We start from the raw sequence: 23,901 nt of genomic DNA on the forward strand, positions 1-23,901 counted from the left end.
GTACACGACCAGCGCATAGAGCACTGAACCCTCAATCCCACAATACAAAAAATCGTTTTTTTAAGAAAGTGTATGATGGTGGTCTTACGCTGGGTACTCGGGTACGCGGTCCTTGAAGTGCGGAAGTTCTTTGCAGTATTCATTGTAAAGCCACTTGACCTTGAAGTGCAGGTTCATGTAGTCAGCGCTCTTACACAGTTTGTGTTTCTCATGCTCTGACACACAGAAGAGACCACACAGAACTAATGAACACGGACTGATTGATTGTGTTGAAGAAAATTGCTCTCTTACAAGATCCACTATGACTAAGGCAGTAGCGAACCCTCAGCGCTCTCTAGGCCCTCTGTGATAACCTAAACTATCGTAAAAATTTATATTTAAAAACTTTCCGATAAATGTCGGCCGATTTCCCTATTAGATATGTATATTTGACTTCCTGGATCGAAGCGACTCTATCCACGTGAGATTTCCAAGTCTCACGAGAGTAATTCGAAATCTCGGAGCAGTTGCAGTTCTGGGATGTCATACGCTGTCTGCGCAGCCTTTTTGCTAACTTTACGCCATCTGAGGGGTTGTTCACCAGCAATCTCGTAAAGCGGAAGAAGCACATGGTTCGGCCAACCGCCAGACGCAAAGAAAAGAAGAAGAAATGTGGAAAATGTCATTCAAAATGGATGAAATCAAGCTGATAAACGTTGTTCTAAACAACAAGAGAAAGACTTATTATCAAGTAATTCGATCATCAAATTGTAAGTTGCTGCGCGGTTCGCTACTGCTGTTAGGCAAGAAGTGTTTTGACAAATTTCATCACACAAAGAAAATAACTATTCTTTCAACCGTAACACTTCTTGACTGATATCTCATTTATTCAGAAGAGACCGAACATATGGTCAGCGTTTACCTTCCATAGCGTACATCATATCCTGAGCAAACATGTTCCACATCACCTCCGCACTGATCTTCCCAACATTCAGCTCCTGAGGGAACCTGGACCACGCATACACATTACACTCAATCTTTTTCCAAGTTTCATTATGCTCTTTTCTGTTATAGTCTTCATGTACTGAGAAGAGAAACTCACTGGTTGAGACAGGGTGTGTATGAGTTCTTATCCTCTTCTGTAATAGACACGATGAGCGTGATGAGTTTAGACCAGAAGTCCAGATTCTTGATACTCGGACCCTGTTCTTCACTAGGAACCGTCTTAGACTGAGTAGAAGTAAGAAGAATGAAACAAATAAATAAAGAGAATATGTCACAGTTTTGCACGCACGCATATACACACACACACACACACACACGCTCGCTCGAGCACACACGCACGCAAAACACACACACACGGATCATCAGTCAGTATCGGCAAGTATGGGGTTGTAAAAAACTCCAGATGGGTCTTCCATCTCATTAATACAGATCTGCAGTGTATTTAGAAAGAGAGAGCAGGTGATAAACACGTCTCACTGCGTCTCTTCTTGAATCGACTCGAATCAAAACTTCAAGACAAACTGCATTTCGACTTCAAAGAACTAAACAGCAGAAAACCAGTAGGAAAACCCCACCACATAATACAATACAAATATCCTCATATTTATACCTTTGTTCCTAAATTGCTGAAAAACTGATGACAAGTTTCACGTAAAAATAGCCACGCATTTGCAATTTCAAGGAACATAAACGCACATGTACTCACAGGGTCATTCTGATACTCTCGGCCGTACAGTTCATGGCAGTTATTAAATATATACTCATAAGTTGAGTTGAGACAAGCTTTGACGCAATCTTTCACAACTTGACTCGCTCTGGGTGGACTCTGAAGTTCCTGAACCTGAAAACACACACGTGACACGGAGATGTATGTTAAGAATTTATAAAGGTCAATAAATGTTGTTACGACCTTCAGAACGCAGCATAAGATCATAACTGAGAGTCAGTAAGACTCAAATCATAAATCCCAAACAGAAGAAGAAGAACCTTCATCCTGAAGAACGTGATGCTGGTCAGAAGATCCACAGTCGACTTCAGGTCCTGTAACCTCTCTGGACTGCTGGCTGGAAAGTTATTCTGCATCACAAACACAAAGACAGGTCAGTGGTGTAAATGTAAAGATAAGAGGTATAATGTTAAATCTATGAGAATTTACCCTGTACATCGAGAGATCAATTCTCAGAGAGTTATGCAGCTGGTCCAACAGTTTCACAAATCTCTCTTTCTGCAACAAATTCAAATATGAGAAATATAATTCACCAATGAAACAGCATTAAACGCCCAACAGCTATGTGTAGAGACATTCTGACTAAAAAGCATTTGACTTGAAGGACATTAGTTTAATCATACGTGTCCGTCTGTGCTTAAAACATCAACAGACCCCAAAGTTTGATGCGGCGAAGCGGTCTGATGCCGAGACGTTATTGGAAGACTGTGTTGTGTGAGCGTAGTATGCGTTGATGTTTGCCAGAAGTGTGCTCATGACCGCAGGGACACCCGGACACATGTACTTTGATGACAGACACGCAAAATGCCTGAACACAGACACAGAACATGAGATTATCCCGAGCTGATGCTGTTTATTACTGTAGTAAACAATGAAAACTCATCGCTGCGTTTGTGAAAATGTTTATATACAAAACCCTATTTTCAATAATAACAAATATTTCTTGTTTTTATTCTCCACTGTTTGCTCGACAGTATAGTCAAATAAACAACATGCAATGAAAGGGAAAAAATTAAAATCTATATAAATAAATGAATGACAATCAGATAAAATAATTCAAATCAATAAAAAGAAAAGAACGAAAATAATACATAAAATAAAACAGACACACCACAGAAAGCTCAAATCCTTATTTTGCCAAACCACAACGCATATACATCATCTTCACGGTTAGCAGTAACTTATTGACAGAAGTAAATCTTTAGATTTATTCATTTCTTGGCTTACGTCATGGCCTGGTAGATAGATTCCACTCCGTATCTCATGGCGAACTCATCCACGATCTCCTGCGCTGTTTCTTCATAATACACTTTCCAGGCGTCGTCTCCTTTGGCGTCCGGAATCTTCACGGCACCACTGCTCTGTTTCTCTGTGGTGTAGTGGAAGATGTGCTGCAAAGCATCATGGGTCAAACATCACAGTTTGATCGTGCTTGATGTAGGAGATTAACAGACGTGAAGTGACGTTTCAGTCTTCATTTAACATGAAATCAATGCTTCTGTGTTTGTGTACCTCATGCAGACAGGTGTACTGAACGTGATAAGGCGAGACGGTTTCCTCTCCTTTAATCTCAATGCTGATGTGCATACGGATCGCTCCGGACACTGCTGACTTGTCAGTGCGCTTGTCTGTTCGCACACGGAGAGAATATCATGATTACAAACATGCACCTGAATCCTTAGATCATCAAATCAATCCCTCTCGCTCTCACCGAGATTGTACCAGACGTCCATTTCACCACTGAGCGTTCTCACTTCGATGATGGTCTGTCCCAGGAAATCATCAGACTCCCGTTTAAATCTCTGCTTCACGCGGGACTTGATGTCATCGTCTTCATCCCAAACGCGCACTTTGATTCGGTCGGAGGAGTTGTGACACTCGCTGCACACGCAAAACAACACGTGACTGTCCGAATTTACCGGATACGCAGATCGCACCTAAAAACACAGCACTTACAAGTGAAAGCTCTCGTCCCAGATGGGGTTGAGATTGCCGTAGATGGTCTTGGTTCTCTTCTTGGTTTTGCCCACTTGTACGGTGACGTACGGGTCACTTGAACCCGTCTTATCCTTCGCCTGTAGACCCTGAGCACACACCACTGACAGACAGACAGACAGACGGAACATCTCTTGAGTCTTAAAGATGATGTCACTGTAGTGTCTGTCAGTAACTGTAACTGTGAGCTCACCTGTGATGCTGATCTTGGCCGACCATTTCGACGTCCCGTCCAGAACACTCTGTTTGATCTGTTTCATCTGGGTTCCGTGGGTCACCTTTGCAACGTCAAAGACTTCTTGGATCAGCTCGAAGATCTCCGGTTTGTTGCGTTCACGGATCTTCATACGGTCCTTCAGAACCATGATGATGTTCTGCGTGCGGTCCTCCGCTCCGTGTTTAGAGCTCTTCTCCGCGGCTCCTGAGGAAAAGGGAAAAGTGGCTAATGCTCTAACTTTTATGCTTAAGTTTTTGAGATATATTTGGGTGAAAAGGTACGGAGAAGAGAATATCAATATTAAATATATTTTTCAAATACGGTCAAAAATGTCAAGAAAAAGACAGCAAACAATGTATTGTATATCCTTATATACTGTAATTTTACAGGAAAAATTATATGTTATGGTGACAGAAAATATAAAAAATTATAGATGTTATTACAGTGTTGTTGTCTCTACAAAGCGGATGATATAATTTATTCATTCTCATGTCATGTCAAGCCTGTACAAGTTTAATTATTTTTCAGAACACACAAGAAGATATTGAACTCTATTGACTTCCATTGTATGAAACCAAAATCCACTGAGACATCGAGTGAAATTTCCCAAAATATCTCCGATTGAGTTCCACATTATTTTCCCAATCATGAAAGGTGAACTCACTCTGCAGGCAGTCGGCATTGAGCAGGTCCTGGCACTTGTCGTGACATTTGACCCCGCATTCAGAGCAGCGCATGCCCTGACGAGCGATGCCCCACAGAAGCCCCTCACACTCATAACAATAGGTGGGTGTGGTGGCCGTCCAGACCTCAAAGTTGTGTGGTGTTGTACAGGAGATGGGATAGATCAGAGCCTGAAGGGTCTTCTTATACACGTGACTTTTCTGCAGGAGCACAACACAACGTCTCTCAAATCAATTCAATGACTGGTACCATTTTATTTTCTTTATTTCATTAGTTATTTTTTTTAACTTTTATCTCTTACTTTGCTTACTTTCTCAACAGTTTGTACTTACTGTATGTCTTTTGTTATATGTTCAATGCTTTGGCAATATTGTAAGAACATGCAATCATGCCAATAAAGTACATCTTCAAATTGAAAAAAATAAAATTGAGCGCGAGAGAAAGAGTGAGCGAGAGAGAGACAGAGAGCGAGCTAGAGGTATAGAGAAAGAGAGAGAGAGACAGAGAGTGAGCGAGAGAGAGAGCTAGCTAGAGGAATAGAGAAAGAGAGAGAGAGACAGAGAGCGAGCTAGAGGAATAGACCGAGAGAGAGAGAGTGAGCGAGAGACAGAGAGCGAGCTAGGGGAATAGAGAAAGAGAGAGAGAGAGGGCGAGAGAGTGAGTGAGAGACAGAGAGCGAGCTAGAGGAATAGACCGAGAGAGAGAGAGTGAGCGAGAGACAGAGAGCGAGCTAGAGGTATAGAGAAAGAGAGAGAGAGACAGAGAGTGAGCGAGAGAGAGAGCTAGCTAGAGGAATAGAGAAAGAGAGAGAGAGACAGAGAGCGAGCTAGAGGAATAGACCGAGAGAGAGAGAGTGAGCGAGAGACAGAGAGCGAGCTAGAGGAATAGAGAAAGAGAGAGAGAGAGGGCGAGAGAGTGAGTGAGAGACAGAGAGCGAGCTAGAGGAATAGACCGAGAGAGAGAGAGTGAGCGAGAGACAGAGAGCGAGCTAGAGGTATAGAGAAAGAGAGAGAGAGACAGAGAGTGAGCGAGAGAGAGAGTGAGCTAGAGGAATAGAGAAAGAGAGAGAGAGACAGAGAGGGAACTAGAGGAATAGACCGAGAGAGAGAGAGTGAGCGAGAGACAGAGAGCGAGCTAGAGGAATAGAGAAAGAGAAAGCGAGAGGGCGAGAGAGTGAGTGAGAGACAGAGAGCGAGCTAGAGGAATAGAGAAAGAGAGAGCGAGAGAGTGAGTGAGAGACAGAGAGCGAGCTAGAGGAATAGAGAAAGAGAGAGCGAGAGAGTGAGTGAGAGACAGAGAGCGAGCTAGAGGAATAGGGAAAGAGAAAGAGAAAGAGAGAGAGAGAGAGAGAGAGAGAGAGAGAGAGAGAGACTTACCAGTTCTTCATTATTGAGTGTACTGGAGGCCATAGCAGATGTGATACCGGCCTTACGAGAGTTCTGAACTAGAGACTAAACACACAGACATCACAAATGAAAAACATCTCAATCACGTCTCATAATGAGATTCAACTGAGAACAAAAGAGACGTGTAGCCCGGCCATCTCACACATGTGTATTCAGATTTGATCCCAAACATATTTCATCAAGTCAAAGACAAAAACAGTTTAATGTTGTGTATATACATGAACTATTCTCTTAGTGTATGTCAACATTCATTTGAAATCTTTTTGCCTTTAGCACATCTGTCCTTTTATATCGTTTTATATGTTCATGATCAAGCACAACACAACTCAAGTCAGTCAGTAAAAGAGAAACACAGATTCATAATGAAGTTATGAATATTTGAACATATAATTCAGCTATTAATATTGATGATATTAATGAATACAGTTGTGTGATCTTAACTTTACAGAGAAAGAATAATGTCTTACCATAGCCTGAGTCCAGACAGCAAAGGTAGAAACAGAAGAAAAACTGCATTAGAAACACAGATAATAAGTGAATCAAGGGCCAGATTCACCAAAATGTTCTTAAAACTAAATATAAAAGTGACTAAGAAGTGTTTAAGAGCATCTTAATGACCCAATCTCAATTCAATTCAATTTATGTGAATATTTCACAATGTGCATTGTTCCAAAGCAGCTTTACAGGAGAAAATAAGAAAAACTGAAAAACACAAAAAAGGTCAAACACACCACAGTAGCCTATATGGTGTTTATAAAACAAGCTTGATTATTCTAGTAAATAATATCTAATGTCAGCAGTCTCCCGGTGGTTTATTTAGCATATTTTGCTTTAAGTGAATGCTTGGCTGAACAGATGTTTCTTTAATCTAGATTTAAATTGGGCGAGTGTGTCTGACCCTGGAATAATATCAGGAAGGCTATTCCAGAGTTTAGGTGCTACGTATGAGAAAGCTCGACCCCCTTTGGTGGATTTAGTTATTCTAGGTGTTATCAAAAGTCCTGAGTTTTGAGATCTTAGAGAGCGTGATGGGTTGTAGTGTGATAGAAGCTCTGTTAGGTAGGTAGGGGCTTAACCCTTTAAGGCTTTATAAGTGATTAAAAGAACTTTAATGTCAATACGATACTTAATGTGAAGCCAGTGAAGGGTTGATAATATTGGGGTTATGTGATGGTATTTTCTGGACCTGGTCAGAACTCTGCCAGCTACATTCTGAACTAACTGTAGTTTGTTTATTGATGATGCAGGACGAACACTAAGTAGCACATTACAGTAGTCACGTCTTGAGGTCATCAATGCATGAATAAGCTTCTCTGCGACAGCAACACACAGAATATTTCATCATTTGGCAACATTTCTTAGGTGGAAAAAGGCTGTTTTTGTGACATTTGAGATGTGATTTCAGTGACAGGTTGCTGTATAATATAACGCCTAGATCTTTTACTGTATTTGTTGGAGTAACAGTACATCCTTCAATTTGCAGGTTTACGTGTCTCAATGACGTATTTATATATTTTCTAGCCACATACATTTTTTAATAATAAGCAAGTGATATACAAAAGATACAAGTTAACAAATATTTAGATATCATTTAAATTATTGGTAAAAGATGAATACATGTACGTTTTCTTTAATATGTATACATGTATGTGTATAAATACAAAATAAATATGCACAGTATACAGACATACAGTATATTATGTAATATGTAAACACAAACTTTTATTCTGGATGCGATTAATCGCGAGCCCTATGGTACACTATTAAAAATAAAATTTCATGTATCTACCAGAATAAATGTGAAAAAAGGACTTGTATTTCTTATTTTAAAGAGTTGATGTTGTTTGGACATGATCATCATTAAATCAGCGTTAAAGTTGTTTTTAGACTCTTAAAAATAAAGGTGTTAAAAGGTTGTTCACAGAGATGCCATAGAAACCCCATTTCTGGTTCCACAAAGAACCATTCAGTCAAAGGTTCTTTATTGAAAAGTGAGAAAGAGATGTTTCTTTAATGTTTAAGGTTCTTTATGGAACCACACGGCATTGAAGAACCTTTTAAAGGACCTTTTTGTAAATGACATTTTGGGAAATACACCGTTCAAAATAAAGGTGCTTCACAGATTTTAAAAACAGCTTTATGGGTTACGGGTTCTTACCAGATCTCTGACCAGAGGAATAGTCTTTCTCTTACGAAGGTCAGGCATGCTGTCGATACTGTACAGCGCTCCTCCCATCCTTTACACAAAGACAAACCAGACTCATAATCGTAAACATAACGTTGTGTGAAATATGATTTCAACAGCAAACTGAAGAAACAGTTCATTTCCTTCACAAAGTTTGTTTTTGTTATGTTTGTTTCTCTTCAACATTAGAATCATTCACTGTCAACATTTCCTGTCTGACCGAGGAGCGCAGAGCAAAACAGCTTCACATTCATAATAAATAGAAAAATACAACTGACAAAATAAACGGATCACCGGTGACACCAGAGACATGACACACAACAGACTAGATATAAAACAACAACAGACGTCTGTGCTAACTTTGTTTAAATGCATTAACATTTTAGTGTTGTCTTGAGTCGCCTTTTGCAAAATTGTGCAATATATCATAATTATAAATAAAAAATATAGCTGCAAGGAGCAATTATCGGGTTTCGAGGTTAAAGGCAGTCAAAAGCAGTCGTGCATTCATGAACAGGTTAGGGGGTCACACCTCAACACACATGAAGGATCAAAGTCCAACACACACACACACACACACACACAGAAAAATGACAGGTATGAACTCATAGAAACTATGCATGCTTACAGAAACATGCACGTATACTACAAGAATGTTATTTTTCTGACTGTCAAATCATTTGGACAATTCGTTAATGAGTATCCGATTTTCATTGTTGTTGGCTTTTAAATTGAAGAGAAGGTGCTTTCAAACTCAAGAAGTCTGAAGTTCCTGGGCCGAGACGTTTGTTTTCAAAGCGTATCAGAGCCTGTAGATGTATAACTGTTGCACATTTACAGTATTTAGTGTCATTGTTCATGTTATAGCGCCACCTAGTGTCCAATCACCGTTTTATTTTAACAGTGAGCTCAGGGCGATGGTCTACACATATGTGTAAAGCCCCGTGAAGCTATCTCAAACCCTTCTCTAACAACGTCCTTTAAGTGTCATAGGCTCCGCTCAGTTCCGTATTTACATTCACACTCCACAGAAGTCATCTGCATTGGCTTGGTTCTGATCGGTTGAAAAACCAAGGACTAGTTCGCGAAAGTAGGTTTTTAACATCATCAGCGATAACTCACGAACCGTTTCATCGACAGAAGCGTGTCCAGAGGCAAAGTTGTTCAGAATGAAAGGAGCTATCATATGATGTAAATAGTTTGAGTATATGTCAAATGTCACGTGATACACAATTGTTTAAGCACTACAAAAAAGTTTTCGCCCCCGGTGGCCGAATAAGTTTATATTTCTTACAGACCTTCAGGACAAGCCCTGCGAGTGTCGATTCGATCGGCCTCCGTTAACCCTGTCTAATGAGTGCTCAAAATTCATTGGCTGATGGCGGCCATGTTTTTTAAGAAACGCCAAAGTCCTTTTATAAAGTCATGGTGCATGACACAAAGACACATCATACCAAATAATAAGTCGATCGGGCAAACGGTTGCGTAGTTATAGCCTTTTTCGAGTTCTTTGCTATTATATCGCCACCTAGTGGCCAAACACCGAGTCTTTTTTATTGTGACCCCGGACTGAGGGTCTACACATACGGTCTAAGCCCCGTGAAGATAGCTCAAACGGTTCACAAGTTATGGTCATAACTGGCTACTTCCGGTTTTGATGTTTTGATGCCCCCTAGCGACGCTGAATCGAAATTTCAACTTTTTTCAATGAATATTTACATTCACACTCCACAGAATTCATCAGCGTTGGTTTGGTTCCGATCGGGCAAAAATCCAGGGACTAGTTCATTTTTTTTTTATATAAAATGCAAATTAGCGGAAAATTTTGCATACCGGAAATGAAATCGGAGATAGCCATTTTTTAAGTTTGGAGCCAAGGATTCGAATGACACCAAACACTTTGTTGTGCGACATCCGGTTTACGAGCATTGAGCCCAAACGCATTGGCCATCGCTATAGCGCCCCCTATGGGCCGATTTGGCTGGTTCACTGTATCTGAGTAACCTGCACAGATACAACCAACTGACAAAGTCTCGAGTTTCTACGACTTACGGTTTGGGCTGGGCAATGCGTTTTAAGGCGGAAAAATAATTATAATAATAATAAGAAAAATCAACTACGAAAACAATAGGTTTTTAGCACTTCGTCTTATCTCAAAATATCCAAAAATACGATCAATAACAATTAGGTGGTTTGAAATAGATCTCTACCCTTGCCCAGGCAGAAAATCTTACCACGTTCAGTAATCCTTTGTTCTTTTAAAGTGATTCTCAAGGGTTAACCTTGATATTTCACCATTACTTTGGGTTTCCTTACAGTGAATATTTGACAGTGTCAGCAAAACTTGAACTTATGAATATCTCAACATCTCACACATTTGACAGTGTTTGTGTAATTGTGGTTAAAATAACCATGACTTACCCTCCTTTACCAAACCATAAAGACTGAGAGCCTGACTCTCCTCGTGCCTGAGGAAGAGAGAGAGAGAGAGAGAGAGAGAGAGAGAGAGAGAGAGAGAGAGAGAGTTTGATTAGCTGGAAGAAGGATCTAAGAACATCTTCTGAACACACAACACAACTGATGTTTAAAGCCTGAATTAATTTCATAACGTTACTCGAAACACATCAATGAATAAACACACAAACAAACAGCAAAGACAATTCACTTCATATAGTAAACAACTAAATCAACAGCTGCTAAAGAGAGGTTTAGCTGAATAAAGATAAATGCTGAATAAAACACGACGATATTCTACACACAAAGATACTCAGATACTTCAGTGTGAGTCTACAGAAGTTTTGTTGTGTTTTATCGTGTATTTGTGTGCACGATGGGTTTTAGCAAATGTCTCTAAATAAGAAAATATACTTACAGTGGTTTTTCTATTCAGTCACATAACAAATGTTATTCTGACCACCTCAGCATTTATCTTTCATCATCTGTGTTCACACGCCTTAACAATTGAAACAAAACCACCACACAACGTTCACGCTACCATCGACAGACCCACCTGACGCTCTCGTCCGATCATGGCTCATCGGAGTGAACATGCAAAGTGCTATAGCAATGACAAGAGGCTGGGAAGACGACAAAACGCCCAGATACAAACAGACAACAAAGGACAACAAAAGAATGCACAAATAAAAATAAAGAAGCAAAGAAGAGGTGGCGAACTGCAAAATAAACATGACAGCGTTATAGTGATGTTAGCATTAGCATGTGTCCCATCAAAACCATTGAGCAGAACGTGTGTGTGGATGTACCAAAAAAGGCAAAATAAGAAAGATTAGTGAAAGTGTGTGATGAAATGCTTTAAGTTATTCATCTCTGGAAAGAATATCAGAAAAAATACATATATATATAAATCCCCAGGAAATAAAATGCATGCATCTGAAATGACATACTGTGACAGTCAATAAGTCATCTAGTTCAGTACGTACTGTTACATCTTTATGTGAGTGCAGTATGCATACTACATCCAACATGTTTCTGTGCGTTCTTTTATGCAAATAATTTCCTCCCTTTTCTTGAACAACTTTTTCATACGTAGTACTCCTTATGCGTACAGATTTTTGGTCATTTTGGATGCAGACAATGGGTCTCATTAACTAAGCATGCGTGCGCACAAGTTCGTGCATGAAAACTGCATACGAACATTTTCACGGACAAAATCATGATTCCATATAACTTTCTTACTAAAATGTTTTATGAATGTAAGAAAAAAGAGCTGAAAGCACACACGCACATAAAAATCACCAGTCTCTCTCTCAGGAGAATAGTTATATACGTTAAATACTTAAGGGACGACGGTAAATCCGGAAAGCCCTGATATGGAGATGGACTGGGTATGTTTTATGCAAATGACTAAACTTGTGCACGCGGCCGCTTAGTTAGAAAGCTACAAAATCACCAACATTACATTTACATTTACAATGACTTGCATTGCATTAAAACTATAAGTTTGTTTCTGACTAAGTGCAATCCCCTGGGACGTAATCCGGAGAGGTCTATTTTTAGAAAATGGAATATAATGTCTGTGTTACGGTGCAGCGTCTGATGATGTGATGTCTCACCTCCTGGAGCTGCTGGCGGACTTTCTCGAAGAGTCTCAGCCAGTTCTCTTTAGCTCTGACGGCCGGGTCCACAGGCTCTTTTGGCTCCTCCATCACCGCTTCGCTGAACACACATACACACGCTTTACATGTGATATCAATGATTGATGGATTTTATTTCTAGTACTCCTGTTTGATGTGTTCTGATGTATTCTGATGTTTGCGATACCTCTCAGGTTCTGGCCAAGGTTCTTCTTCTTCTAACGGTGGAGAGGGAGGAGGACTCTCCATCTTTACATCCTCTATAATTGCATCGTCCATAGGGAAGTCATCCTCTGGGAGCGGAGGTTCCTCCTCGATCTGAGGCTCCGCCATGGCCAGTTTCTCCTCTGTGGGGGTGGAGGGTTTGGGGTCTGGTGCAGTAGGTTTGGAGTCGACCGTGGGGGCAGAGGCGAGCTGTTCAGGGGTTTTAATCGAGGTGGCGGAGGGCATCTGTTGGGTTACAGGAGCAGGAGGCGGAGGCGTCTGGGTTTGTGACGGAACTGTTGGGGGGTGAGGTCGAGGTTGCGATGTCGGTGCAGGAGGTTGAGGAGTAGATCCGCCCAAACCGAACACGGCAGTCAGCGGTTTGGCCATGGCGAAGAAGGACTGGACAGAAGGGATCGGGCCTGAGGACTGCTGCTGGGGCGGAGCCTGTTGTCTGGGTGGCTGAGGAACCTGATGATTCTGGGGTTTGATTGAAGGTTGGGCTTGATTCAGATTGGGCGGTTGGGATGGAGGCTGGGCTTGCGTCTGATTGGCCGGTTGAGACTGCGGCTGCGCCTGCTGCTGGTGCAGCGAGGTCTGTTTCTCAAGAGGAGGTCTGGCAGATGACGCGGTCAGCCTGGGGGCTGTACCAGTCGGGGTGGGTGTGAACGGAGGCTCTTGGTCTTCGCTGAGGGTCCTGTCCAACGGGTACAGATCTTCATCCTCAAAGTCTTCTTCTCCCTCATTCATGTCCACCTCCTCTCCGTACAGGTCTCCATCCTCCTCCTCATACAGGGCTTCTTCCTCACCGCCGTCTTTGCTGTAGGCACATTCATCGCTGTAAGCGCCTTGAGTGTCGTCCCAGTCGGGCGAGCCCTTGCTGTAAGACACGGACGAGTGGCAGGAGTGATAGGAGTCGTTCTCGTCGTACAGTTCTCGTTCACCGTACTCTTCACTTAGTTGAGAGCTACAGCGGCTGAGCTCAGCTGAGGACGCATAGCTTCCAGTCGGACTAACGACAGAAAAGAAAGAATATGTGAAGAACACTGCTCTGAGAGAAGCAATAAAGTATTAATAATCACATATTTATACCAATTTCATCAGGCTCCGAAAATTATTCATAAAGAACACAAAGAATGACCATTGTTCAACTCTTGTGTCGCACCACAGTTTCCGATTAAAAACCTTTTTGCAACGTTTTGATCGGGGCTGAACGCAGAAACTACGAGCATGGCATACAACGTGTGAAATAAAAGTAAAGTAGCCTACCTACAAATCACATAATTGGTTCATATTAGTTTTACCATAAAACTAGTATTACCATAAACCCAAAATGCCATGTTATTTTCGTTTCGTGTTATTTTGCATAGGTTTATATTAAGGTGGTGGCTCCAACCTTTTTTTTAACCAATTTGGGACTGCTGTGGATCCATGGCCAAACCAGTTGAGAACCACTGGTTTATATGATTGTTTATTCTGTTTATGTTGTTCATATTAAAGCAACATCGTCGTCTTGGAATCATAAGGTGCTATTTGCGCTTTTGGTCAAAATTGAGTTATTGACATATTCTGAGACAACTTATTTGTCTTGTGCTCAATTGTTCTTTGTGTTGTGTTTTTTCTACAAAGTCAAACGGAATGAAGCTTGATATCTCAAAACTTCTCAGAACGTAGGTAGAACCTTATAAAACAAAGGCGACGTTTTATCAAATTTTCATACAGCACTGGTGAAAAGATTGGAAACACGTCTTTGAAATATTCACCAATCAATGAAAAGGGAATAAAAAACAGGGACACTGGTCTCTCACCTGATGCCACTCGGGTGATCATAGTCGAGGTCACAGCTGTTGATGGAGCGTGAGTAGGGTACACGGGGGTTACGGTGCTGGTGACTCATGGGATACTGGTGCACAGAGGCGTTGGGTTGAGAAGTGGTGTAAAAGGGAGGTGGGATGCTGTTACTGGTCTCACTGCGGTAATCACTGTCCCTGTCGTCCATCGCACTGTCTGGATCATTGTCTACAACACCGAGACAGCTGTATTTACAAAAGTCATATAACACAGCCAAAAATAAACGCAAACATCAAGGTCACGTTGACATGAAAAACAGCTCCCTGAATGTAAATGGGTTTATATGTCTCACACCGTTTTTAACCTGAAACGAACCCTCGAACTGATTTAGCTTTGTTGTGTTGAAACTGAAACCGTGTGTTTATAGAACATAGAAATTAGAGTATATTCATCCTGATTGGTTTACTACAAAAACGAGGTGAAAATCTATCTAAACATGCATTAGTTTGATACATTTATTTAACGACAGATTCGAGCACTTACTCTGCTGGTCCCCCCACCAGTTACCTGTGATACAAAAGAAGAGAGAAAATTACCCATAATTCATTGTGTTTGTATTTGTAAAACTTGACTACATGTATCTCTGTGTACCAAAGGTAAAAAAAGGCGAATTCTTTCATTGTTTATTCATCCATCCTCACGTCATGTCAACCCTGTATGAGTGTCTTTCTTCTTCAGAACGCAGCAGAAGATATTTTGAAGAATGTTGAGAATCAAACAACACTCAACCCCATTTATTTCCATTATGTAAACACAAAACCACTGAGATATTTCTCAAAATGTCTTCTGTTGTGATCCACTGAAGAAAGAGAAACATACAGGTTTACAAACACATTAAAGAGAATAAATGAGGACAGAATTTAGATTTTTTATGTTAATCTTGAATGAAAATGTTGAACCTTTAAAACCGAAGTAGAGATTGTCTTTTTCGTTTTCGTAATGTATACCCGAGTGGAATGACTTCTGAAATGGGACAAAATGTAGCACGGGACTTGATTTCATCCACCAATGACTGATTAGTATGGAGGACGAGAAATGATTTAAGTATAAATACATAAATTAATATATTACACGCATGAATAAACAAATAAATAAACACATGCATAAATGCAGGAATAAATAATTAAATGAATTAATACATGCATAAATTAATAAATAGATAGATGAATACATGCATAAATTATTCAATCAATCAATCAATAAATACATAAATAAATAAAAACGTTTGTCAAAAATATCAACTTTGCACCATTTTTTGTAATACTACATTTATTTCTGTATTTCTACATTGATTTATTTATGTTATGTTAATAAGGTAGGCGTTCCTATTCCTCTCTCAAAACATGATTGGTCAGCTCTAGTACCGCTGCAGCTACTGCTAGCCCTGTTGAAGATGGCGGGTGTTTTAGAATGATCGTAAATCATTAGCAAATATCATTGATCTCCAACCTAGCGACTACTTTCTGTTTCGTTTGGAACGAATCACAGATGCTTTAGTTCAGTTAAGTGATGATAAGGATTTTGACCTTGATCCAGCTGTGTTAGCCAGAGGTTGCGTTAACCGACAATTCTTTTGAACATCGCCTTCTTACGCATGTAAAGCTAACACAGCTGGCTCAAGGTCAAAATCCTTATCATCACTTAACTGAACTAAAGCATCTGTGATTCGTTATGAAAAGGAAACAGAAGGTAGTCGCTAAATCATTAGCAATCATTCTTGAAACACCCGCCATCTTTAACAGCAGTAGCTGCAGCGGTACTAGAGCTGACCAATCTTGTTTTGAGAGAGGAATAGGACCGCCTACCTTATTAACATACGCATACAGAAATAAATCAAAGTTGAAATGCATAAATCAATGTAGATATGTAGAAATACAGAAATAAATGTAGAAATACAGAAATAAATGTAGTATTACAAAAATGGTGCAAAGTTGATATTTTTTACAAATGTATTTATTTATTTACTCATTTATGTATTTATTGATTGATTGATTGATTTAATTATGTATACATTTATGCATGTATTTATCTATTTATTTATGCATGTTTTTATTGATTACATTTTTTATTCCTGCATTTACGCATGTGTTTATTTCTTTATTTATGCATTTTTTTGTGTATTAATATATTTATATTTCTCGTGGATCGTTAAAAGGTGAAAGATTTGAACGCTGTTTGGCGATCTGTCAGTCATCGCAGCCCCGCCCTCGCGCCATTCCTTGTCACCAGAAGTGAAGAGAGGTCGATTCCAAGGGGGGGAGGTTAACGCTTGCAAATTACTTTTTAAAAACTAATGATGTGCACGGATAAATAACTTATAATAAATACTTCACCACTGTGTCAAACAATTACAATGATCATTTTTTATTTCACGCCGACTTTAAAGCTGAAGCAGGGTTCTCAAGTCTCACGCATTGGCCGTGAAACACACCAATTCAACCAGTTCACACGCTCACACGCCACACCGTGTATTTCTCTCGCCGAAAAGACAATGCCAACCAAGTTGTCCTGCAAACTTTATACATAACGTTGTATACGAGGCGCAGGCACACAAAGTGAAGTTTCTCACCAGGCATCTCGGCCAGATTGCGTTCGTTACTAGGCAACGTAGATGGGCGAACACACGGAAGTTGGCGGAACATTCTCGGCCACCGTACGTTCGTTACTAGGTAACCAACAATATCGCGCGAACACACGTCGTGATGGAGAAGGTAAGTTGGCTCGTCTAACATTTAATATATAGCCCATCGTATACATATTGCTGCAGTCAAAACATTATCTGAAAACTAAGGGAAATGTTAAAGGATATGGGAGGGAATGAAGATGTATTTCTTTATTTTATTTAAAATTATATACTATTATAAAATTGGGGAGGAGATCCATTAGGGCTCCACCCCAAACCGCATGTGATCTCACTCCAAGCTTTTGATAAAGCTTGAGAACCCTGGGTGAAGAGTGTAACTCCGCCTCAAACTGATGCCACACGGGTGACTCATCGTGACTCTGCGTGTGTTAAATTTAGATACCAAGCAGGAAGTATTTTTAAATCTAATTTATTACCCATTTAAAACCACCGTAAGAGATGTGCAGAGTTTAATTTCCTCTTCCTGTAACAGAGTAAAAGATGGCCGAGCACAGTGATGACTCAGTTCTGTTGGACATTGTCCAGTGATGATCCCCAGCCAATGAGAAGAGCCAATGGACTAATCCCGCCCCCTGAGAGCTGTGTCAGCACAGTTTAAGTGTGTGTGTGTGTGTGTGTGTGTGTGTGTGTGTGTGTGTGTGTGTGTGTGTGTGTGTGTGTGTGTGCGCGCGTTCATTCTTGCACTAAGCTCCTCATTCAGCTGTCTGCGCGTCACACGCTCGCATCTTTCATTCATAACTATATTAACCGTGACACGCGTGCGGGAAACATTGACTGATGCAGCACTTAGCGGTTAAGATGCTCAGAACATGTGCAAAGGATCTGCATTATGTGTGAAACTTGAATCTGATCTTCCTTCCGATAAAAGACCATCAGACGCAATAGACACCTGCACTTCTGTCAGCGGCAGACTTCCACATTCAATAAAGACCACTTTTGCTTTCTGTTACCAGCCAAGCAGAAAACAAATCTCCTGACTAATAATCACTGGTATGGCGGTCTAGTTCACTTATTGAATGTGATTTCGTAACACTTAACATGTTTACCATGTTTACATCCATTTCGCAGATTTTCTGACCTACTCATTGGGTAAAATTGTGTTTTAGGGTGTGTTTAAAGGTTGGGTTTGCAATGATGTCACATGACACACGTGTACATGTGTGTAAAATGTTGCACTCACAACACTGTGTTCCCGGTACTGACAACGGTCTGTCCTGAACCTCCTGATATGAATACTGCAACACAAACACACACACGTTAATCTTGCACATTTATCAGAGAGAGAGAGAGAGAGAGAGAGAGAGAGAGACTCACATCTTGGTCTCTCATATCATTGAGCTGCTCCAGTTTCTTTGCCCAATACCGAGCTTCTTCTTCTGGAATATCTGTGTTGAAAACCTTCGTGTTATTGCAAAAGCATTTCAACGCGTTATCCATCACAAGCTCCAATCTAACAGGTTTAAAGGAGTAGTTCACTATAAAATTAAATCAACACACAGACATGTATGACATGTGGGTGAGCGAATTATCATGACATTTTTATTTTATAGTGAGCTTATTTATTTCATCTCGGGTGGCGTTTACAGGGCTAATACTTCCAGGTTTATGTTAAGAGATTTATTGACACACTGTAAATGAGAAACCCCGCAAGAACACAATATTTACTTTGTATTTATAAACACACACGTACACATAAAGGTGTACATTAAGGAAATATTTGCATGTATGTATTCATATTGTTAGATGATTTCAATTATATGTAAACATTTATTTATCTTCATATTTTATATACAAATATTCATGTCCTGTCTGTGATGTAAATACAAAATGATTCTTCACAGAGCACAGACATATATTGTATAAACACAAACTTTCATTCTGGATGCGATTAATCGCGATAAATAGTTGAACAGCCCTAACACAAGTTTATAATCTTTAAATGAGCCACGCAAACAAGTGTCATAGGTGTGAGTGGTTCTCGTCCAGCTGGAGCAGATTTGATGCTTTAGGTCTGGTCGTGTGACTCAGACTCCAGCAGGGTCTCTATGGAATAAAGTCATTTGAGTTGTATTGACCCGCGGATGAGTTCAGTGTAAAGCTGGAGTCACTTCTGCTGATCTCAGTTCTTTCAGAGACGAGACCTCATTCATACAGAGAGCAGACACGGCAGACCGAAATGGATTTTGGTCTGAGGGCTTGTGTCCATGTCTTCTATTTGAGATCAAAGCTATCGTGCTTTCGAAGACAACTCGTGTTCAAATGTATCTGATGTGAGTTATTAAAGACCTCGAGAAATCAACCTTTTTGCGTTGCTGTATTTTCATGTGATTTTATGGGGTGATTGTGGTTATTGTTGTTCTCGTCTTACCGAGCGGCAGTTCAAAGCGAGTGTCTAGAAGAACACGGTGGAATGTTGGATCTTTGGTCCCACAGATTTCATTATCTGCCATTATAGCCTGTGAATCTAGAGTCAACCATTCGCCCGGTCCTTCCTGAAACACACAAGATATACAGATATACAATCATCCAAATAAACAGAAATAAATGTAGATGAATACAGAGACCATACTGGTGGTAAGTTATACTGGTTACACTTAAATTGACCATCCATCACGTGCTTCAAAACATTCTTATCAATCCATCATTTTAGGGCTAGTGAGGTTTTGTTCGATGTTTAAACAGTCATTTCAAACTTTATTTGGTGACGGGTCTATTAAACCAGTGGTTCTCAAACTGGGGGCCCCAAAATGGATCCAGGGGGGCCACAGATTTTGTGGCATTATATGAAATATAGAAATGTATCATACATTTTTTGTAATCAGACAAATAAGACCACCATCAAACGGTATTGATGTTCCAGCATTGTAGACAGAATTAGTTTTTGGTTTATATGATACGATAGGGGTGCACTCTACACAACGGAAACGTTTAAGAACCACTGTAAGCAGTACGGACCTCAGTGGATTGGCAGATACTCTGCAGTGGAATCCACACGGTGCCGACCATTGTGTCCCATATGAGGCCTTTATTCCAGACCTCGACTGAAAGACCCAGATCCAAACGATTTATCTCACTGCAGAAACACAGAGAATAACAAAACAACAGAATCAGACGAAGAGCAAAGCATTTCGGTGAACCACTGAACATATGAATGAGAAATAAAGGGCAAAGATTCGTAAAGGCAAAGAGCATCTATGCAGCCGTTTCACAAACCCGAACGTTGGTGTAAGATCAAGACTTGATGTTTATGAAAAAGGCATTTTTATTGTATCTAGATTGATTGTTGGCAGCACAGAAGGTGATTTTTAGAAGGATGAAGTGCTTCATGTTATCACATCACAGATAAATGGAAACGTAAGAAACGTGCCACATGCAACATAACCAAACACGCACAGGAGACATGATCCACATCATTCGCAAATCAGCAGATAACCGAGAAAGAGAACACAGAGAGACAGACGGATGCAAGAGAAACGAGGGATTCGCATGAACGTTGTGATGCATTACACAGACGTCAGCAAACGGACGTGAGAGAGAAGAGCGGAGAGGAGAATCTCTGCAGAGGTGTGTTATATAAGAACAGACGCGCTGCACCAGAGCACACCGAGTGAATTTACACATCCTGAAAACAGCCAATGAAGAGACAGAAGAGAAGACGGGGGAGATAAAGTTAGCATGAGAGCGATAAAGTAAAGTCATGAGTGGAGTGTGAGGGGGCAGAATCAGCCAGCAATCATGAGACGAATCGAGTGGGAGATGAGAACAAAAGCCTGACCGCCTACAAATAAATCCCGCATCTGTTCAACATCCATGTTCTTTTGCCCAGAAAGATACGAGACAATGAGGACGTCTCCTGCTTCTCAGATGTTTCTCGCATGTGCTTTCTATAGACAGATGTCACGGCAAATTCTCACATTTCATAGCTCAATACTCCGGCTGTATGAGAACGAATGACTCATAAAGAGACACACCGGAAGGAGACACATCCGAGACAATCATCTGAAGTCTAACGTTGAGCTATGAAAGAGGAATAGCGTTTTGTGTCATTTTGAACATTTGGTGAGATGAAGAGCCGGAGAATAACAACAAGACGCAACCGAGGCAAAGATGATGAGACAAAGGAGAGAACGCGATGAGAAAATCGGAAGAACTCACAACATGAAGTCTTGCTCCCAGCTGGGCTGATCGCCCCGCACGGCGATGGTCGTACTCTTGACATTCTGAACCTTCAGAGTCACATACGTGTTGAATTTCTCTGCAAGAGATTAATCATAACACATGTTTTAAGGTCTCATCACATTACATAAAAATATCAAATCAAAGCACATGTTTCACATTCTAGAGTGGTATACTAAAGTTCTCCTTTGTGTTTGTCAGATGTGTAAAGGCTCAGTTCACCCAACATATAATTGTGTCATCATGTATTCCCCCCGTGCGGTTGTGAATCTGTGTGTGACTCTTTCTTCAGTGGAACACAAAAGAAGATATTTAGAGAAATGCCTCAGTGGTTTTGTGTTCATATAACGGAAGTCAATGGCGTTCAGTGTTGTTTGATTATCGACGTTCTTCAAAATGTCTTCTTTCGTGTTCTGAAGAAGAAAGAAACTCAAACAGGTTCGACGTGACACCAGTGTGTGATTTTTATTTTTGGCGGAACTGTTTTGTTTGTGCACACTATCAAACAGAGAGAAGAGGCACAAAACTTTCATCAAATAAGGAACTGTAAGCATTTCAGTTGGTTTTCCAACAAACCCATTCATATGCCTTCAGGACACTGTTGATATGCACAGCACAAGTTGCGAATAGTTATATAATGACACTTTTGCATTCTTTTGAAGCCCTAAAGAGACACAATCCACTACCACGTTGTAAACAAAAAAATAACACACTTTTGAAGAAATCAGTGTTTTGGTTCAGAACATCAAAAGCCTTTGGGGATAAGTGATGACACATTTTCATTTTTGCATGAACTGACTATTTCAGTCCATATAACAAACAAAATTCAACATATTTACATTAGACTTCCACACATATTTCTCCTAAATCAGTATAAAATGCCATGTGAACACAGACCCAGCTTTGATATATTAGTGTGTTGTGTTGGTGTGCACTCACCCTGAGGTCCATCATACTGTGCTTTTTTCACTGCACAACACAAACACAGAAGAACATGTATTACTATTAAAGAAGCCATCAACAAATAAAACTAAACACATTTGTTAAAATGTGGTCGATTCCATATATCGATTCTCAAAAGCCGTGAATCGATTCGCATTAGCGTGAATGTTATTGCGTCTACTATCCACTAAATGTCACTTTTCTTTTTACAACGGGTGGATGTTCATTAACATGGCGGATGCAGGTGTGTCGTCAAATTTAACATCACCTTCACCTAAAAGGCCGCTGTTTATATGATTGCAGAGAGGTCTTTACATCTAACTTTGTGAAATTTACTGTCTTTCTTTGGAAATATCTACAGGTTGAATCAAAAGCTTGTGAATCCGAAACATCAGAATCCATACCCAGCCCAATTAAAGATGTAAGGCTCTCTGTTTAGCTGACGCCTGCGTTGACGCTTGAAAAATGGAGACACATTTAACTTCTAACTTCTATACTTCTAACCACAATTCAATTTGGCAACGTGTAACCTCACCCATTCAAAGTAAAATGAAGACGCACAGTAACAATGAACCTGCTCAGAAAACATTAAGCATTTAAAACTAAATTTGTTTACGTCACGGACCCGACGTCGGATCAAAAGGATTTTAAAACAGGATGCACTGATTTTAAAACACTGTCCTGAGCTTAACTGTCCGGTGTTAAAAGACGTTTCTATATTTGGGGTTTGCTCAGGATTGGTGTGTGTGTGAGTGTTTGTTTCTAAAGAAGCGTGTGCGTGTGTGTGTATTCAGAGAAAGACGAGGTTGCGTGCCATGAGTTTTCATATTTGTAAGTGCTGGAATGTCTTAAAGTCTTTTCCGCAGTGTTCTGTAAGAGCTTTGACGTGTCTATCAATGCATTATTGATGCCCGCTGCAGCCCATGGCATGCAGTGCAGAGTGGCATTAATATTCAAACCCGCCCCCATCCGACCCCACCCCAAACTCAAGTTTCTCTTTTCTTATTCTTCACCGAGCAGCCATTATAAACACGAGAGAGAGTATTAAAGCTCAGAGTCAGCAGAAATCTAATAAACAGTTTATGTGGGTTTCATCTACACTTCTACCTTATGTCTTATTCATAAGTGAGTTGTGTTCCGTTATCATGGCCGTTGTAACTGCTGTGCTATCTGTGCTGCAGGAATTTCAATGCGTTGAGAGCTGAAACGTAGCTCTGTAGCTAGAGAACAGGTTCCAAAACTCGAGAACAGAGAACGCATGGAAGTACCCGGATGTGTTTATGATTTCAAGGATGCATCTAATGCAGACTTGCGCGTACCGAACATGCTTAACGTCCCAGAAGTCATTGTAGCAAATCGATCAGAGGTTTCCTTGCAATGACCGGTCTCCATAAGAACTCAAGTCTGTTCTTTGCGTTCTTGGAATGGAAAAACCGCCAATGTGTCTATGTATCAGACTCATGTCTAGACAAACACAGGTCAACTGATGGAGATGTTTTTGATCTTTTCCCCAGAGGCTCAGCCCAACACTTCTCTTGACAGTACATACAGAAGTAGATGATGTCATTGATCAGACTCATCTCCCACTCAACAACAGCTCATTTTTCCAGCCTCTACAAACACACACAAACTGGTTTTTATTAAAGACACAAAAGCATTTATTAAAATGTGAATTCTCATCTGTGAATGTAGAACTGCAATCAGTCTGTATTTACAGTATGTTGACGGAGGGATAGGCAGACAGGGATGGACAGACAGATAGACACACAGAAAACCAGATAAACAAACTAAA

General features: G+C 40.4%; 1 protein-coding gene across 1 annotated transcript in view; it reads right to left on the reverse strand.

Moving 5' to 3' along the window:
• LOC306892499 (protein unc-13 homolog A) overlaps positions 1-23,689 on the reverse strand; it is a gene marked incomplete at both ends in the record, with an annotated part of 34,065 nt that extends 10,376 nt beyond the window's left edge. The window contains 27 exons of the mRNA XM_079453627.1: positions 89-215; positions 902-987; positions 1,082-1,209; positions 1,691-1,825; positions 1,972-2,061; positions 2,141-2,209; positions 2,366-2,519; positions 2,939-3,102; positions 3,224-3,339; positions 3,423-3,592; positions 3,668-3,809; positions 3,900-4,127; positions 4,588-4,807; positions 5,984-6,058; positions 8,172-8,250; positions 10,620-10,666; positions 12,272-12,374; positions 12,480-13,508; positions 14,305-14,515; positions 14,831-14,854; positions 18,172-18,214; positions 18,306-18,376; positions 19,360-19,483; positions 19,947-20,064; positions 21,147-21,246; positions 22,107-22,136; positions 23,584-23,689. Coding sequence (XP_079309753.1) covers positions 89-215; positions 902-987; positions 1,082-1,209; positions 1,691-1,825; positions 1,972-2,061; positions 2,141-2,209; positions 2,366-2,519; positions 2,939-3,102; positions 3,224-3,339; positions 3,423-3,592; positions 3,668-3,809; positions 3,900-4,127; positions 4,588-4,807; positions 5,984-6,058; positions 8,172-8,250; positions 10,620-10,666; positions 12,272-12,374; positions 12,480-13,508; positions 14,305-14,515; positions 14,831-14,854; positions 18,172-18,214; positions 18,306-18,376; positions 19,360-19,483; positions 19,947-20,064; positions 21,147-21,246; positions 22,107-22,136; positions 23,584-23,689 — 3,989 coding nt within the window. The remainder of the gene's footprint in view (positions 1-88; positions 216-901; positions 988-1,081; positions 1,210-1,690; positions 1,826-1,971; positions 2,062-2,140; positions 2,210-2,365; positions 2,520-2,938; positions 3,103-3,223; positions 3,340-3,422; positions 3,593-3,667; positions 3,810-3,899; positions 4,128-4,587; positions 4,808-5,983; positions 6,059-8,171; positions 8,251-10,619; positions 10,667-12,271; positions 12,375-12,479; positions 13,509-14,304; positions 14,516-14,830; positions 14,855-18,171; positions 18,215-18,305; positions 18,377-19,359; positions 19,484-19,946; positions 20,065-21,146; positions 21,247-22,106; positions 22,137-23,583) is intronic.
• Between the last annotated feature and the right edge of the window lie 212 nt (positions 23,690-23,901).

The sequence above is a fragment of the Barbatula barbatula genome (assembly GCF_947034865.1).
Source record: "Barbatula barbatula genome assembly, chromosome: 3".
NCBI classification, from domain to species: Eukaryota; Metazoa; Chordata; class Actinopteri; order Cypriniformes; family Nemacheilidae; genus Barbatula; species Barbatula barbatula.